Consider the following 19073-nt stretch of genomic DNA (forward strand, 5'->3'; position numbering starts at 1 on the left):
GGCAGCAGCTCCAGGTGAGGCCAGGCCACTGATGGTCTCTCCTCCTCTCCACAGCCATCTCAGCTTCTTTGCCTCCAAGCCCAGCCCCACGGCCATGATTCTCAACCTGTGGGAGGCAAGGCACTTCCCCAACGGCAACCTCAGCCAGCTGGCAGCAGCAGTGGCCGGACTGGGCCAGCCAGACGCTGGCCTCTTTGCGGTCTCAGAGGCTGAATGCTGAGGCCAGCCAGGCCCATAATGCCTACACTCTCACCAGCTTTGGCACCTGCCAGGGACCGATAGAAGCCGGACAGGGGCCCTACCCCCGCACCATGGAGAGCTGCTTGGACAGGCCCCCTCCCAGCCGAAGTTGTCCCTTAATGCTGGTCCTTCAGACCCTGCTCCAACTCCCATCCCTCCATGGCCTGCCTGGCCAGGCTGGCCCAGCCACCTGCTCACACTCTGCCTGGCCCCAGTGCCCAGGGTGGACAGTGCCTGGAGCCAGGCTGGGCTCAGCCCATCTGTGTATGTGTGTGTGCGCGTGTGATGCTACCTCTCCTCCTGCCCCTACCAGGGGTCCCGCATACACACGGGCACGCGCGCACACGCTGGGCTCGGGATGTGGCCCCTAGGGCTCCTGCCTGAGCTGGGCCTTATGCAAACATTTCTGTGCCTGCTGGGTAGGGGCACGCCTGAGGGGCCTGGCTCCAAGCCTGCGGTACTGAGGACCCCAGCCAGACAGGGGTCGGCCCCTGGATTCAGGCACACAACCACCACACGGGCATGTGCCCATGCATGCCTTGTGTGCCCATCTCACACACACCCCCTTCCTGGGTCATGTGGACCCCACTACCACCACACGCATCTCCTGCTGTACACCCAGAGGTCGCTCACGTCTCTCACGCCTGGTGTCAGTACACATCTGCCTCACATGCTGCCCTTCTCCCATCCACCCAGGGACACCCGATGGCTCCTCCAACCCTTCCCCTGATCCCAGCCTCGAGGTGCCCTGCCCGGCGGGGCGTGTGAATATGCAATGGGAGTCCCGGGCTGTACAATGGCGAGTGTGTGTGCTGTGGCGTGCCCGTTCCTAGGGCTGGCCGGTGCCCCCATGTGGGGCCTGTCGTGTGAAGCTTGTGTCCTGACTCTGTCTTAAGTGCATTCATGCACTTACACTTGGCCTTATGTACACAGCCTTGCCCGGCCGCCGGGGCGCATAGGGATTTTAGCGGACGTGAATGTAAATAAATTATATATATATATTGCTAACCCATGTGCTACCTCTCTTGGGGAAAGCTAACGGGGTGGGTAGATGGCCACAGAGGGATCATATTCTAAGAGTCCTTGGTGGCTGGGTCTGGCTTGGAGACAGGCTGGACCCAGGCCCTGGTCTGGGCAAGGCTGGAGCTGAGATCCCATGGTTCCTGTGGATTTCCTCAGACACGGGTCTTCTGAGCAAGGCGACAAGCAACAGCAGTGACCAAAGCTGCACCTTTGCCAGATCCATCCTCCGACTGCAAAAAGATGACTTTACAGCGAGGAGCCAGTTCCTGTACTGTGGCTGTCACTAGGCTGGAGAAGCTGTGAAAAGAAGGGGCTGAGTTGAGCCCAGGCCAGCCAGGCCCGACCTGGCCATGCCTCCCTGCCTGGCCCATGCACCCAGACTCACTGGGGATGCAGCTTGTAGAGGGTTCCATCTACCCCCACAGAGACCGTCAGTTCCTCCAGGCCACGGTTCTCCCGGATCTTCTCCACCACAGCAGCTACACCTGCCCCACAGAGTTGAGCAGCTCTCCGGGACACAGCCTGGCACACCTCTAGGACCATCAGGGCATCATCTGAGGTCAGGGGCAGCCCCAGATCCTCCAGGATGGTTCGGACTTGTCGCAGAGCCAGGCTGTCGCTGGGAGCCAGGAAGGAATAAAACACAGAGGTGGGATCCTGCATTAGCTCCCCTTCTCTCAAGATTTCTCCCACTTCAGCCTCTAGAGTGGACCCAACCATCATCAGCAGGCAGCTGATGTCCTACAGTGGACAGATAGATTCCTTTGGGAGGTAGGGAGGCAATGCAGGCCTCAGGCACCTTTCAATCTCAGAGAGAAACTTGGTCTTGAAGATGTCCCTGGTCTGAAGGCACTGGGTCTGCTGGCCCCGGAAGAGAACTCCAACACTGGTCAAATGCAAGAGGATATGGCGGACAATCTCCCCCAGGTACATGCCGCTGATCATCTTCTCAAACCTGCATGAACATGTGTATGTCTGCCTGGGGCAGGAGAGCCCACCAGCCACTTCACCCAGAGCCTGCCACTGCCAGCCATCCCTGCCCAGGCCCAGCCCACACCTCTGCTTGCCAGGATTGATGGATGCCTGGTCCACACTTGTATCAAAGCAGGTGCTGAGCATGCCCAGTGAGCCATCATCCCCAAAGGCACCCCACTCCATGTTGATGCACATTTGGCCTGATTCCCCGGCCACGTCCACCACGTTCTGGAGCTCTTCCATGTAGCAGGCATTGGTTCCAGTTCCTGCAGAGAAGCCAGATGGGGTGGAAAGCATTTACTGATGCAGACAAGACCCCTCTGAGCTCTTCCCACACCAAAATGACAAAATTCAGGCTCCCTTCCCACTTCTCCATCTTCCCACATTCAAAACCTGTCCTGGTCCTTCGCCTCCTTCCTACCTTCCCGACATCCACAGTGCAGATCCTGTCAGCACCAAGCCTTGGGGCCTCCACTACCTCCCCTACCAGTACAACTTTCAGGGCATCTGCCATGCTACCCAAAAGATCCCCTACAAGGTCCATCAGTCATGTTATTCCCCTGAGGGATGTGTGATGGCCCATCACTATCTGCTAGTAAGAGGTTAAAGCTAGGCTGGCCTTCTAGACCTTTAGTCAAACTAACTGGTACTGGCCCAGCTAGGAACATACAGAGAAATCCAACACAAGGAACCTCACAGTCTGGCCATAAGTTGGATAATGAATGGCCAACTCTGATAGTACATCTATGGGCCCTAATAGACGTACAAAAGGATAGCATGATAGGAGTCCTGGAACTCAGGGTGGGTCTTGCTGCTTACAAGGTCAGGAAAAGCTACAGAGAGAAATCAATGTCTAAGTTGGGCCTTGAAGTCAAGAGCATAGAGGGGGAAAGACTTACCAGGCAAGAGGCACAGCCTGGGCAAAGGCATTTCCTCTCTTCCTACATATTTCCAATGCTGGGCAGATGGGCTTCTTACCCCTTGGAATTCCTCTATCCAGTAATTTATTCCCACAGTCATGTGGATACACCTCTCTTAAGCACCTACCAGTGCAAGGCCCTGTGTTCAAGAAGCTCCAGTCCATGGGAGGCTGCCTTGTTCTCTAAGAGACTCCTAAGGAGCTTGGGGACCCCTCCTCCTTTCCTTTGAGACTTTTCCCAGGGCCCACCTGTCCCAGGGCCCACCTCTTTCTGATCTTGGCCTTGTACCCACACATGTGTAGTCAGAATCAGCTTTCTCTGACCACCCACAGGCTGTTCTGTGCTCAACCCCACAGGATGGTCAATTCTGAGAAGGCGAAATTTCCTTCTTTTATGTGTGTTTCTATTCCAACTGGCCTCAGTGTAGGTGCTTAATAAAGACATTGAATCTTAGACTGTAGGAAGGATCCATATAGCTCATGGGTTCTTTCCCCATGCTCCTCGCCAGTTCCAAAATTGAGTGTATACTACAAACCAAGCATTGGGCACACTTTTCCCTTCTCACATTCATCCCCGAGACCCCTTGAGACAGACACTGTTATTATCTGCATCATACAATAAGGAAACTGAGGGTCTAATGACATGACAAAGTTAGTATTTTGACCCAAATCTGTTATGACCCCAAGCACAGACTCATTTATCAGAAGGGCAAACTGAGGTTCAAAAATATTCAATGACTGAGTGTCAGTAACTGAACTGGATTAAACACTCCAACTCCAGACTCCCAGCCCTATACAGTATCCCAGGACCCCATTGGGTCAGACAGGAACAATTCTATATACCCAGGTCCAAGGGAACATCCAACCCAAGGAATCAACAGGAGGTAGCAAATTATTAGGCTATAGGGGCACAAAAGGGCAGGATCCTCCTCACCAACAATGAGGCCCATCTCGCAACGGGGATCCTCATAGCCACAGGACATCATGGTCCCCACCGTGTCATTGACAATGGCAACAACATTCAGCTCCACTGCCTGTGCACAAAAGGATGCTGCTAGTTGCTGGGCAACACAGTCGTCACGGCAACCAGCACTGGACCCAGAAGTCTCTACTGCAGAGGACCCCCTTCTCAGGAAGCAAAAGACCCTTGCTTCCTTCAAGGTCTGCTGCAGCCCGAAAGCACCCCCGGAGGTAGGCTCCTACCTGTCTGCGCTTGATGGCTTCCCGCAGCAGATGTACAACATCATGGCCTTCACAGTCTGATGCATTGAAACCCTTAGTCCAACTCAGAAGGATGCCCTGAGGTGGGACCAAGAAGAGACAAGAAACTGGAGGCCCCTTCAAATCTCACTCTGTCTCCCAAAGCCAGTGTCCCAACAACAGCTGCAATTTCTGCTACAGTTTCCTTGACCACTTTGCACTATAGTCTAAAGCCTTGACTTCTGCTCTCTCTCAACTTCCCAGGAGGCTCTCAGTGTGAAGAAATCTATTAATAGTGATTTGACCTACATCCTCCATTATTAGTTCTAGAACACTCAGACAGTCTGAGGGTCTGGCCATTTTAAGACATTTGCCAGAAGGAATGGCCCTTTGTAATTGAGTTAGAAATGAACAGAACTGGTAAAGTGAGTGTTGTATGTAAGAAAGAGAAGGACAGAGAAAGCTCAGTAGCACAAATGCCAGCATATCCCCCCGCCCTTTCTGAGAGAAATCAAAAGTCACTTGAAAGGAAGGAATTCTCGGAGTTAGGAATGGAACTATGTTAATGCTAGATTCACTTATTTGTCCCAGATATAGGTAAAGGACAAAAGGAAAAGCAAGACGCCTGGACAGGATGAGAGGGGGCACGACAGACACATTTTATTCTGAGGAACTGGACTTAGATTAGTGACAGGGGATTTGACTGTACCTGAGAATGTTTGTTCTTGTTAGCCCTTCTGAGGGAGGGGCTGGAGGAGTTAGCCCCTTCTGAAGGAGGGGCTGGAGGAGTGAGAATGAGACCAGTGACATCAGGGAAAAATGAATACTCTGCCCAAAGAAGGGGCTCTGAGGCAGGACTGGAAATCTTTGAAGCAGATTCTATTATTTTTGTTCTGTTTTTATGAGATGGGGTCTCACTATGTTGATACCCAGGCTGGCCTGGAACTCCTGACTCAAGGGAGATTCCCACCTCAGTCTCTGGAGTAGCTGAATCTATAGGCACATGCCACCACTCCCTGCTAGGGCAGGGGATTTTAGAAATAGTGGCCAACCTTTCCCCCAATTAAATTGCCTTGTATCCTTTTCCCCACTGTACAGCAGTGAGGGCATAGTATGCTCATTGTCTCAAAAACACAGACCAGAGAGTGTGAGAGACTAGAGGGAAAAGCAGTTTAAGAGAGACCAAATGATGGATAAGTTTCCCTGCCTCCAGACTAGATGGACCCCTATCTGGGGAAACTGAGGCACAGGGGAACTCAGATCCAGGCTTTTGATGGCTTAAAGGTGACCTCCATCTTGAGCTAAACTTGTATGGTGGTTGGGGGGCGAGAGGTGGGTCGGGGAGTGCAACAGAAGGGATTTAAGTGACAGTCTCAACCTTCCTTCCCCAGGTAAAGTCAGGGAGGTATTAAGATTCAAGAGAAGGCCGGGCATGGTAACACATGCCTGTAATCTTAGTGGCTGGGAGGCTGAGGTAGGAGAATCCCAAGTTCAAAGCCAGCCTCAGCAACTTAGTGAAGCTCTAAGCAACTCAGAGAGACTCTGTCTCCAAATAAAAGATAAAAAGGGTTGGGGATGTGGCTCAGTAGTTAAGTGCCCCTGGGTTCAATCCCTGATACCAAAAACAAAAAGATTCAAGAGAGGAATTGACAGAAGGAGATTCCCAGAGAGCTGGGACCTGGGCTTCCCTGAGTTGTCCCCATGCCTGTGAATTTTGCACAGCAAAGGTTGCTATGGAACCTGAGAGAAGACCCTACCTGGGGAAGGGGATCCCCACATTGACTAAATTTTCACCTCTCAAAAGAATATGGGCTCCACACAAAATGAAGTTAATCAAACAGAAATTAATCAAACCATGTTTCCTACAGGCCTGGGTTTACACAGTCATACCTTCTCACACCTTGCAAAGAATAATCAAAAGCAGCAAGCATGCTTAGCCTAGAGCTCAGCAGACTAGTCGAGAGATGGCAGCAGATTGTGTTGCTGTCATACGTGTGGAAGGACATGCTGAGGTGTGTACTGGGTGGGGATGCTGAGTCTAGACTTGTGCCTGTTACTCTGCCACCCACTCCCGCACCAACCCCTCCCTGCACTCAGCCCTTTCCCTGGCTCCTGCACACTCTATGAAGTGTGTACGGGTAGGAAGTCCTTGGGGATCACTTTTCCTGGCGCTCATTTCCTCACCTGGTCCAGGCCAACCTGCTTGCATGGGAAGGAGAAGGTGAAACCCAGGGGGAGGCTCTGTCCACTCAGGCCCTGCCTCTGCTGGAAGTCCACGATGCAGTCCACGATGTGGTCAAAAAGCTGCAGAGTGTGGCGGGTCAAGCTGTGGGCTGTGACCCAGCCCTCCCCTGCCCTCTGACATAAGGGCTGGTTGTGAGTACCTGTTGCCCAGAGCCCTGGGCCACACACTCAGGGATGGAGTAAACCTGGTTGATGATCTGCACTCCTCCCTCTGTCAATCGTACCAGGAGGACCCGGAAGTTGGTGCCCCCCAGGTCCAATGCCAGAAAGTCTCCTCGCTCTGTGGGACAGAGACACTCAGTGTCAAGACAGTGCTGGTGGCTCCATCCCCAGAACACTCTGTGATTCCCAGACCCATACTCAGGCCAGGTCCTCACCACTGCCATCAGGTGTTGCCCGTACGTAAGTGGGTAGCATACGGAGGGAGGAGGTCTCCCCTCGGAGTCCTTTGGCCATGGCCTCCCGCATCTGCACTTGCACCGCTTCCAGCTGCTTGGTGTTTAACTGGAAAGGTGCCAGGGTCTCCTCCAGCAGGCGCCGGTGGGCAGCCAAGCGAGCAGCCACGGCTGTCACCATGGCCACGCCCCGGCCACCTCCATCCACAGAGGGGATAAAGGAGACATCACATTCCGGGACCAAGAGCATCACTGTCTCCTGCAAAACGCTGTGGAACCTACACAGACATACACCAGGTGCACCCAGCTTGATATCTGAGAATTTTGCTGCAGCCCTGGGCCCTATCATTTTAAATCAATTCAATCCTAAACCAGTTCTGTGCACCAATAATACATCTAGTGTCCCCAATGACCCCCTCCATGGCACAAGCAAAAAAACCATTTTGTCTCTTATTGGATGTCTCCTGGCCTCCCACAGCCCAGTCTGGTCTTCACTCTGCTTGGATGCCATTCATATCCACTGGCTCGCACATGTGATCCCAGGGTGCCCTCTGAGGGTCTATCATAAACACACACGTTCATTCTATGTGTTCACATTCTCACAATACCTGGGGTGCCGCTCAAACACTTGGCCTCCAGTGGCCACGGCAACCTGGAGCGTCTGCTGCTCCCGGCTGTGCTGTAGACGGGTCAGGACTGCAGCCAGGGCCGCCGCACAAAGCTGGGCAGCCCTCGTGCACACAACCGCACACACACGCTGCACAAGCTCAGCATCTGAAGCCTCCAGGCTCAGGCCCAAGTCCTGCAGGATTGTGTGGACATGGGCTGCCCCAGTGGAGGGGCTGGGGGAAGGTGGACAGGATATTGGTTTGGGGCTCAGACAGCCCAGTAGCTCTCCATCCCACCAAAGCCCCACAACTACCTCAGGGATAGAGTACAATGCCCTTGTCTGAGCTGCTGGCCTCCCCCACTTACCTCTCCATCATAGCCACATACTCTAGGCGGATGCTGCCTTGGCTCAACAAAGCAGGAGAGGTACAGCCACCAAAGAGGATGCCACGCCGGGCCAAGTGGGCCAGCACCAGTCTCACCAGCTCACCCAGGTATAAGCCCCCAATCATCTTCTCAAACCTGCAAGTGGAAAGGGTAGCTGGATAGAGCCTTTCTGAAGCCCTCAGCCCACCTGTCTCCACCTCCAAAAGCCCCCAAAGAGGAGTCACTTTCTACACTGGGACCCCCAACTGGAGGCTCCCAAAGCAAATGGCCTCCCAGAGGACAGTTGGGTGTTTGCCCAGAACATGCTGCCCCCTCTTGAATTAGGGTTGGTTTGTGGGCCTTCTGAAGCACAGCAGGACCTAAGGAAGGCAAGGGACACCTGACTCAGCTATTCTGAACCCCCAACACCAGCTATTTATCAGGGCTGACGAGAGTCAGGAATAAAGGAGTGTCAAGGGTTGAAAACTCTGGGTTCTAGAACCTTAAGGCCTTTCTTCTTTGAGCATGGCCAAGATCCCCCAGGGGGCAACCTGGAGACCTTAAGAGTGAGAAGGAGGGATAGTAAGGGCCTGAGTGCAGGGACAGAAGAGATGGGATCAGAACAGTGATAGGGCCTAGAACAGGGTCAGAACCCTCTGCTAGGTCACCTCTGGGCACCAGGATTCAGGGACTCCTGATCCAAGGCATGATCGAAGGTGGTCATCACTGGTCCCAGGACTCTGTCATTGTCGAAGGATCCCCATTCGATGCTGACGCAGGTGCGGCCTCGGTCCTCATCTAATGCTGCCACATGCCTCGCCTCCTCCATGTAACATGCATTGGTGCCAGTGTCTGGCAGGGACAACCCCATCAGGTCCTGCCTTCCAGGCAGCAACACCCACCACCCCTCATCCAGAAAGATCTGTGGCTCACCTACAATTAACCCAATCTCACATGGCCCGGTGCCTGGCTCACAGCCCATCATGGTGCCCACTGTGTCATTCACCACAGCAACCACATCAATGCTGTAGGCCTGGGCAATGGAGAGGGCAAGGTTGGGAATGGCCTGGTAGCCAGAGTGGGTTCCTTGGGGGATGGCCAGGGTTGGGGCCCTGGCTTTGATGGAGACATCCAAAGTCCATGAAACACAAGTGTCTGCATTCCTAACACATCACCCAGGTCCCCTATACAAGGTTTTTCTCTAGTCCCATCTTCTGTTCCTCCCTCTCCAATTCAGGTCTCAAGTCATCCCCACCCTCAGGCATCACCTCCAGTGCTTCTTAGGATGAGGGTCTGAAGACTGACCCCTTCTTTGAAGGTTGCTGTCCTCACCTGCATCCTGGCCTGGTTCCCCAGTTCATTCCTCCTAGCCTGAATGCTTGCTCTAGTACTTTGGCCTGTGTTCCCCTCTGAAACTAGATCTTCCTCCCCAGCCTCAGCTTAACTGCTCAGCCTCAGGCAAACTGCTCCTTCAAGTCCCTGCTCCCCCGACAATGCTCCCAGTCATCAGAGCACAGAGAATCTTTTATTAGAATGTGACACAGGTAGACTGTAAGGACCTTGAGGACAAGGTCCGAGTTTTCATGTTTGTCCCCACCTACCACCAGGGTCCTGAACATTTCTTTGACTCTTTCTTAGCCTCAGTTACCTTGCCTATAAAATGGGAATGGTGGCAACCCAGAGTTAAACTGGATAAAAGCAGTGAGCAGGAAAGAAAAGCAGGACCTTTCAGAAGCACAAGCATAGCCCACAGATGCAAGCCCAGGCCAGCCAGGACAACAATCCCATTGCCTCTACTTCCACTCACCCCCTGCCTCTGAATGGCATCTCTCAGCAACTGGACCACATCCTGGCCTTCTACACCACTGCACCGAAAACCTTTGGTCCAGGAAATGAGGGTGCTCTGGGGGCAGAGAAGTGGGGTCAATCCTCCAATGGCCTTCTCCACACACTGTTCCCCTGCCCACTCCACCTCACCCTGTCCAGGCCTGTTTGATGACAAGGGAAGGAGAAGCTGAACCCAAGCTGTAGGCCCTGATTTTCCACAGGGTGTGCATCCAGGAACTCAGACAAGCAGCAGGCCGCAAAGTCAAAGAGCTGTGAGACAAGGGGACAGGGCACTTAGCTCTGCCCACCGGAGGCCCAGTCACCCAGCTGGGTCCCAGTTCCCAAAGGCTGGCATTGACTACTCACCTGCTGGCCAGTGCCCAGTACCACCTCTTCAGGAATCACGAACTCCTGGCTCCTAGGCTCCACCCTATGCCCCTTGATGCCCGTCAGAGTTACCCATAAGACACGTAGTGAGGCTCCTGTGGCCCCTAGCTCTAGCACCAGGAAGTTTCCTTGTTCTACGGGGCAAGCAGGTCATAGAAAGGCATGTAACTGGCAAGATCAGAGTTCTCTGCATCCCAGAAAAATTCCCAAGGCCTGTAAAATCTGGTTAAAGGGACCTTAGAGATGGAGAACAGGATAAGCTCAGGCCTAATCACTCATCCACCCACCAGTGCCATGTGGGGTGGACCCCACATATGTGGGCAACATCCGGACAGTAGAAGCAGGGCTGGCCTGTCCCTTCAGTGCCTGCTCCATGGAGTCCAGGAGGCTGGCTTGGATCTGCTGCAGCTGTGTCCTTGTCACCTTGAATTGCTGTAGACACTCCTGCACCTGGGAGAAACAGCCAACATCTGGAAGGAAACCCTGTTGCACTAGCCAGAGTCCCCAACAGGGGCAGAGGACTGCCCTGGCCAGTCACACCTGCTTTTCAGTCCCTCAGCTTCCCAAGGGGCTGGCTTGGGTCCTGCCCCCCATGCTCGCCTTTCTGAACCTTGCTGGTCCAGCACCTACCCAGCCTACTCCTTGCCTCTTCACACACTCTGACTCTTGAGGCCTACACCCAGCTCCTGTGTCCTGAGAGAGCTCTGTTTAAGAGAGAGAAGCCACCTACCTCCTCCTGCTCCATGTCCTGGTGGTTTTCTCTCAGCTCCAACATCCTCTTCCCTGCTCCTCTACTCCTTTGAATGCAGGGTTTGGAAAGACCTCCTTCCTATCACTGTGACTGATTGCTCTCTGACTCCCCAGTACCCAGTGCAAGAGCCTCCCAGTGAGTTGTTGAATGAACAAATATGTGTGAACAAACATCAAGTGCTTGCCTTTCTTAACCCATTCTCATACTCTAGAGCCAGAGCAAGCTCAGCACAGGAGAGTTGGGAGACCACATGATTGTTGAAGGTCCTTCCTTCAACAATCACCCTTCCCAACACATCAGCCAAGGCCAGCATGACTCTAAGCACCCTACACCATATAACTAACCAAGTCCTGCTCTTGAAGATTCTGACTCCACTATGGGAGACAGGAAATAAGCAAATAAGCATATAATATGATTTTGGTAGTTTAATAGTTTGGTGGCTCTTAAGGGGGAGGGGAGCAGGAGGAAACCTAATTGAAGGATAAGAACAAGCCATTTGAAGATCTGGGGGAAGAGCATAAATGGGTTTTTTTCTAGAGTGAGTGATGGATTTGGGGGAAGACTAGACCAGGAATGAATTGGAGTCTGAAAGGAGGACTAAGGAAGCAGGGGAAGGCAGAGGATGTGACATCCCAGGTTCTTACTCCACCAGAAGCCCCAGGGCCAAAGAATAACTTCAGGAACCTCAGCTCTGTGTGTGGAAACCTCTGCTGGCTGAACTTCTTGTCCATCTGTCAAAGAAGCCCCAATAGCCTCTATGGATTTATTGGAGGATGACAGCCCAGCAACTCCATCCTCCCCTGGCTTAGACTTTCCAAGGCTCCCATCTCCTGTTGCACAGGAATTTCATTCCAATGACCCACTGACCAGAACTGGAATGGTTTCTATGAAATAACAACTCAGGCACCCATATAATGAGACATCTCCAAGGAAAGCCCAGGAAGAGAGACTGCCCACTGAAGAAGACAAGGAGGCCTCAGTCCCACCCCTGCTTTAGGAAGAGACTGGGAAACAGATTCATAAGGAGAGAAATATCCTAATAACCCAATAAATAACCCTAAATAAATAACTCTAACATCCTGACATCCCATGATATTGGTATATGGAAGCAGATGCTTCCAGCACCATGCATGCTAGGAGAGGTTACTCCTATGTTACCAATGAGGAAACTTAGACTCAGAGAGGACAAGTCATCTGCCTAGTCTGAGAAGATATGAAGGAGCAAGGTGGGTCGTGAACCCAGATCTTGTGGACTATAGTGATGTTTCCACATCAATGTAAAGCCTTGTAAAAACTAGCAATCGCTCCTGAAAAGAATTCAAGGCTGATGAAAGTTGCAGGAAGGAAACCCCAGACAAGAGGAAACTTAAAATCCTTGCCCTGCCCCTTTTCAGCTATGTAATCCTGAGAAAGGCACACTCTCTGAGCCTCAGTCAGCTCTTAGCAGAAACAGAAAATACTACTACTCACAAGTCCCCTGGTATGGAGGACTATGTCTTGTTTGTGGCTCTCAGGTCCATGCCAAACAGGCTCTTGGGATTTGTTGATTGAATGGTTGGAATGAGAATTAATGTCAATAATGTTTGTGAAAGTGTAAAGTGCCATTCAGATGGGGGCAGGGAAAACAATGGAGTTATGGAGAAGGCAATGACTTGGACAGATTTATTTTTCTGCCTTTTCCTCCTGGGTACAATGAGGTTCAAGTGGAGAGACTAGGAGATGACTAAAACCACAAGAAAGAAGAACTACTCTGGCAGACTCTGGTGGAGTACACATCAGCCAGGAGAAACTACTGGAGCCTCCCCTTCTACCCCCCTGAAAGAGTGGGGAGACCTTGGTAGGAAAGAAAGGAGCAAAGCATTAGAAGGCATGTGAAGTTTAAGATGGCTTCCATGTTTCCTCCTTTAATTAACTTGCTGTGTTAATCTGAACCCATCATCTCACTTCTCAGGCAAAAACCATAATTCTTCTCAAAGAATGCTGTGAGGACTAAGAATATAGTAGACATGGAGCAATGGAGCAGTGAAGCAGTGTCTGACACAAAGGAAATGCCCAGTGAAATGTGGGTTCCCTTTCTTCGGAGCATGAGGCACAGCTAGTCTAGAAGACCTGATTCTACACCCTCTCTAGTTACAAAAAGAGACTTTGGGGAAGGGTCTGGGAGGGATTATGAGATGACAACATGTAATTAACTTTTTCTCAACCTAAGTCTGTGGGAAGGGAGCCCAGGGTGAGGCTTGCAGTGCTGAGTAGGAGTCCAAGGCCACAGGGCACTGGGCATCCCTGTGAAGTTCTCCAAAGCCAAAGGGAATTACAGGAGCATGTAACCGCCAGCAGGGCAGATGTGGGATATGCATAGGAGGGAAGGGTGAAAGAGAGATGATTGCAGGCCCTAAAACAAGCCCTGAAGGGCAGACACAGCTCATTACTGGAACCCAGCTATGGGTTAGACACAGGAAATGTTAACAGCAGGGACTGGGGCAGAGGTTGGACAAGGGAGGAGGGGGAATATGAAATGCAGTGAGGGGTGATATCCTCACAGTTGGACAAGAAGCCTAGCGAGTAGCTCTCAGAAGGAGCCAGAACACTACAGAAACATGGGTGCCTCCTCTGTGCAGGTCCTTTATCTCCATGAGCTCATTTAACCATTCAGAGAGTGGACCACATTCAACTTTATTTTCCCCCATTTTACTGATGAGGAAACAAACCAAGATATATGAAATGACTTACACAAGTGTTTCCGGCTCAAGGGTGTGGTAGGCAAGGGCTTAATAAGTCTTGGTCAGATGGTGGGGGAAAAAAGAGAAATTCACTTCTGAACAAACCTCAGCCATATGGACTATGCCACATAACAACTTCCAAGTTGAGTTCAGCACTACAATCAACCCTGGGTGTCAGACTGCAGCTATGTGAGGACAGGGAGATGTGCAGCAGCAATTGGAGCAGTGGAAAGCAAAGGATTCAAGAATACAGCCGTATACAAGAAAACCCTGGGAGGGCCCATTCTAGATGTATTGACTCGCTTGGGGAAGGGGTGGCACCCATGTGGAAATATGGCAAAAGCAATACTTTTGGAACTGACACATCTCAGCTCAAGCTCCTGTCAGGTCTTAAACTCTAGTCACTTCACCTCTCTAAGCCCATAAGCTAATCCCCACCTTGAGGTTATTTGGAGCCTCAAAAGAGCCTCAAAAGAGCCAAAATTGGAGATGAACAGCTTCATAAACTGGAAAGAGTTTGCACAGGTGTGTGCCTAGGGACCCTCAGAATCTCCAGTCTTCATGCTCTTGGCATCCTTGAATTAACATGAAATGGGCCCCCAGTGCTGAACTTACCAGCTCTGACCTGTCTGAGGGCAGGGGCAACCCCTCCTGGGGGCAACCCAGGACTCTTTCCCCAGGCTGCAACCCAGCAGGCCCAATGGACTCCATGTGATGCCACAATAGGAGTGGGTCACCTACAGGAGAAAAGAGACAGCCAGGGTCAATCACATACTCTATAGGCCCTAAGAAGCTGTAACTCAGACTCTCAACTTCCTTCCTCTGATAGGGACCAGGGAAGGAAATGTGGGCAGAATTCAGAACCTTTGACTCAACCATTCTTTTTAGTAATTAACCAGAAGGCAGTTATTTCCCAGAAGCATGTTTTAACAAGAGAGCACTGGGAAGGCTGATTTCATGCTCGAATGTCGTTTGGTTATTCTGTCATTCATTTGCATCCACTGGTTTCTGGGGCCTTCTGTGCAGGAAGCTGGGGTATAGATGAAGAAGATGCAGGTCTTGTCCTCAAGAGAACTCTCAGCCTTGCCAATAATCACAGCAGGGCTGGCACAGTGATGGAGATGGACACATGTACTTCATGGTTGACCATGCTGCTATGGTTGAATGGTAAGGGATGTGCTAGAGGTCAAATGGTGTGAGGTAAAAGGGGACCAAAGATCTGCCAAAGAAGCAGGCAGGCTGGAGTATGGAAGGCCTTCAAACCAGTCAAAGGCATGTTAATTTCATCTTGAAGGTGACAGGGAGACACAGAAAAGGGTCTGTACTTTGGAAATTGAATCTGTGCTTTACAAAGGGGTTCCACTAATGGCATGACTTTGGACAAGTCATTTAAGACTTAGAATTTTGGCTTCGTCATCTGTAAAGCAATAATATTCACCTTTGCAAGGCTGTTATGAACACCAAATGGAATAAAGCCTGGGGAAATGCTTTGTGAAATGCAGTGTGCTACACAAACGTCAGCTCATGGGTGGCTTTTAGAAAGTGCAGTGATGCAGAACTGAGAAAGCCCTGGGCTCAGAGCCCAGGACCCGACTCTCCGCAAGGCCATGGCACTAGATCTCCCAACATCAAGCCCCATTTCCTTCTGTGAAATGGGGAGCAACATAGAACCAACATGTCAAAGGGCTGTGTGGGGCAAATGAGACAATGAGAGCAAAAGATCCTTGTTTGGAGTGCACATCCAGATTTATTTAGCCAAATCTGAACCCCTATGAGCCTCAATTTCATCTTTGATAACATGAAAAAAAATTATGTGCTTGTGAGGATTAAAGGAGTTAAGTGGTCCAGTGATTCAGATACTCTTCAGGGTGGAGGAGAAGGGAAGCAGTGGAAGACCCAAGAGGACTACAAGACGTCTGTCCACTGAGCACTCTACCTCACAATAGCAACACTTTTGGAAATATAGTACCTTCCCACTATTGCAATCCCTCCCTACCCTCAACCCACATCCTCTTATAAATTTGCCCTCCATGAGGTTACCTAAAATGTAATTTGCCAATCCCAAACCCTTTTGCTCAGTGCATTTGCTGTCGTATTCTACCCTCCCTTGGCTCCAGCAGCCAGTCTCTTCTGGGTCTCTCATGTTGTCTGCCTTTAAACCGCAGGGTTCCCAAGCTTCTGACCATGCTTTTCTCCATACTCCCTCTTTATCTCACCCATCCCAAAGCTGAGTAAAACCTGTGCAGTGATCCCCAATCAACCTCTGACCTGAACCAAATCCTGTATTTCAGTGGTCTGTTAGATCTCACTATCTGGATGCTGGAGAGACTCAAGCTCAGAAGTCAAAGCTAATTTTTTTTTTTCTACTTTTCACCACTGCACTTCCATCCTCCACCTTGGCTGGACACATCAAGGGATTTGCTCATCTAAACAGTCATTTGGGTTTCTGGTATACATCCCTCGCCACATCCATGTGATTGATCTTGGACTCTGGGAAAGAGCTCTCCCAGTGTCCTCTCCTCCCTGCCCCCACAGTCACTGCCTGATTGTTCTAACAGTCTCTTAAGTAATACTTCTGCATCTAGTCTGCTGATCTCCTTTCCCCGCCCAACTTGCAGCACATCACCAGCAACTGTGCTAAAATAGATTTTATCATGTCATTTAAGGGAAGCTCTGTCTCCTTTAGAAAAGGAAGCAAGTATTTGCACTATGATGGCTTCCACTGCAGTAGGGAAAGTCCAGAATTCTTTGTGGTGACATTGCACACCCTTTACAAAACCCTCAACCTACACTTCCCCTTGCTATTCCCCTCCAAACTCCAGCCACACTGACTACGAACTCCCTGTCTCTTGCTTGCCAGTCTTCATTCAACTTGTTCCCCAAGTGTTTGGAGGGTTATACTAAGAACCCTGCAATATCTGAGTCTGCATCTTCAATGCCAGCATGTGGTTGGACATAAGATGCACTAACACAGCTTTGTAAAATTGGAAGCAGGGGAAGAGGTTTTTATTTGGTGAACCAGAAATCAGTTTCTGACAAATCTCCCCCAAACCACATATACCTACACTTAGTTTCCAAATGTGTCAAATGAGACTATAGCATGTTCATTCTATAAATGTTATATAGTGTGCTTTAACAATAAAGTGAAATAACAGGCAATTAATTACCTTTGGAAAGGGCTCCTCAGCTACACACATGGCACTCTCTGTTCAAGGCCCAGCTAGCTCAATCATTCACTCACTTATTCAGGATTTAGTCAGCACTTGCCAGACTATGAAGATTCCTCCCAAAACCCTAGTATTTAAATTCTATCTCCTATGGGGAAGGACAAGTCTCTTTCAATACTGTATCCCAGAACCCAATCTGGGGTCTGCACATTTGAACCAAGGGCTTCTTGGCCTCCCTTAGATGAATCAACTACATTGAGAGACTCTTCCTTCTAAAAGGTATCTCAAAGACTTTGGCTGAGGGTGGGAGTGGCCCTCATCAAGACCAGTGGCTTGGTCTTTCAAGCTTCCACTTACCTCTTGGTATGGGCCAAGCAAGAGGGAAGAGGATATTAGGTCTGGGAATGAAGCACACCAGAATTACAGGAAGCACTCACCTGGGAGATGCAGTAGTTGATCACCCTCCTCAGGGCTGAGCTCTTATCTCTCCTGAGGCACCACGGTGACCCTGGTCTGTATTCAAAAGTGAAACTAAGGGTGACCCGAGTTAAAATGTCCACAAGCCCCGCCTTCTTCCTCAGCTACTGCTTACCAGACACCTGCTAATTCAGGAAGGTGAACTTCCTTCTTAGTTTGCTCTAAGAGGAGCACAGGGTAGGCAGGGTTATGGTGCAAACTTAAGTAAGATGACCACAGGACACTGGAACCCTGAATCAACTCAAGGATCCTGTGACATCCCCATTGCAATGCTAGGAACCCTTTTCATTTTACAAACACTTGGGAGTTTTGAGGTAGTGTCTCATCCCTGCAAAGGAGTAGGAACCTAGCCTGGGAAATATGCAGTGTAATAAACAGCTTTCCAAAATGTGGTAAGAGGCAATGTAGAAACACAAGAAGGGACTGATGGTTGAGTGAGTACAGGAAAAGTTGAGGAAGCTCAGTCTCGAAGGAAGAACAGTGTGCTGGCAGAAGAGGTCCATTCACAAAGAGGAGTGCAAGCCTGCAATCACAGGTCACACACACACACACACACACACACACACACAGGTGTCTTCATGGAATAGTGTGCAGCTCCCAGGGCCTACAGAGGGACATGGTGGGAAAGAGGTGACGGCAGCCTGAGGAAACTAGCCTTTAGTCTGCCAAATGGAGAAAGTAGGCTCACACCATGTGTCTTCTTTACTGGAAGGAGAAGTGGAGTCCAAGGCTTCTGTAGAGCTATTGGCCATCAAGCTGTTCTCCTGTTGAACTACTCTTGAATGCACAGAACCTTGGGGCACCAATGGAAGAGACCAGGCACATTGCAATAATTCTTGTTTCAGGAAAATTGGTGGGTACTTTAAAACCCCTCATCAGCAGTAACCCTACCATAGAGGACAAGGTTTCCACGTGACACTAGGATGGACACCAGGGACAGAGACTTCTGTATCAGCTTTTTCATGATTAGGTCTGGAAGCATGGCAGACATTGGCCCTGCTACAGGCATAAAGGCTCTGAAAGGCATGGAAGTGAGGGATGCACTGGGGAAAGACAGTGACTGTCACCCCAACACAGCATTCTGCCTAGCTTGGGCTTCCAATTTCTCAACTTTAGTTGCAGTGGGGGGTAGGCGGATATGGACCTGAATGTGAAAGACTCCATCTGTGATTTATGCTGACAGCAGCATTTGCACCTTTCTTCCCCACTGTACTGGAGATTGAACCCAGGACCTAACATCTGTACTCTCTTGAGCCAGCATGAGGATACACATGACAAACATTACCAGAACTCCTGTCAGTGTTTCTTAAAGTGCTAAGTCCATTTCACTAGGAGGTGGGTGCCCTGATCCCCTAGTTGCAGTGCCAGGGAAAGTCTGGGTCAAGGTTGGTGGAGGGATGCTGATTGGGCTTGAGGTCTGTGAGCAGCTGGGACAGATATGGCTGTAGCAGAGGCAAGGCAGATTCAGACGCAGACACCAGACGGTCACTGACCAGCAAGGGGAAGGACAAATCCAGACATGCTTCCCTCATAGCCCCTTAGTGCTATCTTTAACCATCAGGAAGGCTGTGGAACAGGGGAAGAGTACAGCTGCTGGGTTAGGAGGCAAGGCCCTCCCTGCTCTGAACTTGCTGCTCTCCACCTTCAGTGCCTGCAGCCAGGGACACAGGCCCTCAGAGGGCCCCAGCATGGATGCCCTTTGTACTCTGACTGTACCTTGCAACTCTTCCAAAGGCAACAAGCTACTTTTGTTATGTCTTTGTTCATGCAGAT

The 19073-nt window shown here is 50.7% G+C and overlaps 2 protein-coding genes across 3 annotated transcripts in view; one reads left to right on the top strand and one right to left on the bottom strand.

Moving 5' to 3' along the window:
- The window catches only part of UNC5A (unc-5 netrin receptor A), a 61885-nt gene extending 60637 nt beyond the window's left edge, over nt 1-1248 (top strand). For both annotated transcript variants that reach the window (XM_079144630.1, XM_079144631.1), the window contains one exon: nt 55-1248. In XM_079144630.1, the coding sequence (XP_079000756.1) occupies nt 55-220 (166 nt within the window). In that variant the 3' untranslated portion in view covers nt 221-1248. The remainder of the gene's footprint in view (nt 1-54) is intronic.
- HK3 (hexokinase 3) lies at nt 1219-17364 on the bottom strand. Its single transcript, XM_079144629.1, has 19 exons — nt 17261-17364; nt 14272-14393; nt 10473-10635; nt 10165-10319; nt 9949-10068; nt 9779-9874; nt 8905-9004; nt 8640-8823; nt 7972-8127; nt 7605-7838; nt 6979-7274; nt 6742-6881; nt 6542-6661; nt 4361-4456; nt 4092-4191; nt 2321-2504; nt 2063-2218; nt 1649-1882; nt 1219-1560 (listed from the first exon to the last, which is right to left on the bottom strand). The coding sequence occupies exons 2-19, from the start codon at nt 14365-14367 to the stop codon at nt 1416-1418; spliced, it is 2775 nt and encodes a 924-aa protein (XP_079000755.1). The 5' UTR covers nt 14368-14393; nt 17261-17364; the 3' UTR covers nt 1219-1415.
- Between the last annotated feature and the right edge of the window lie 1709 nt (nt 17365-19073).

This window comes from Sciurus vulgaris (assembly GCF_902686455.1).
Source record: "Sciurus vulgaris genome assembly, chromosome: 6".
Taxonomy (NCBI): Eukaryota; Metazoa; Chordata; class Mammalia; order Rodentia; family Sciuridae; genus Sciurus; species Sciurus vulgaris.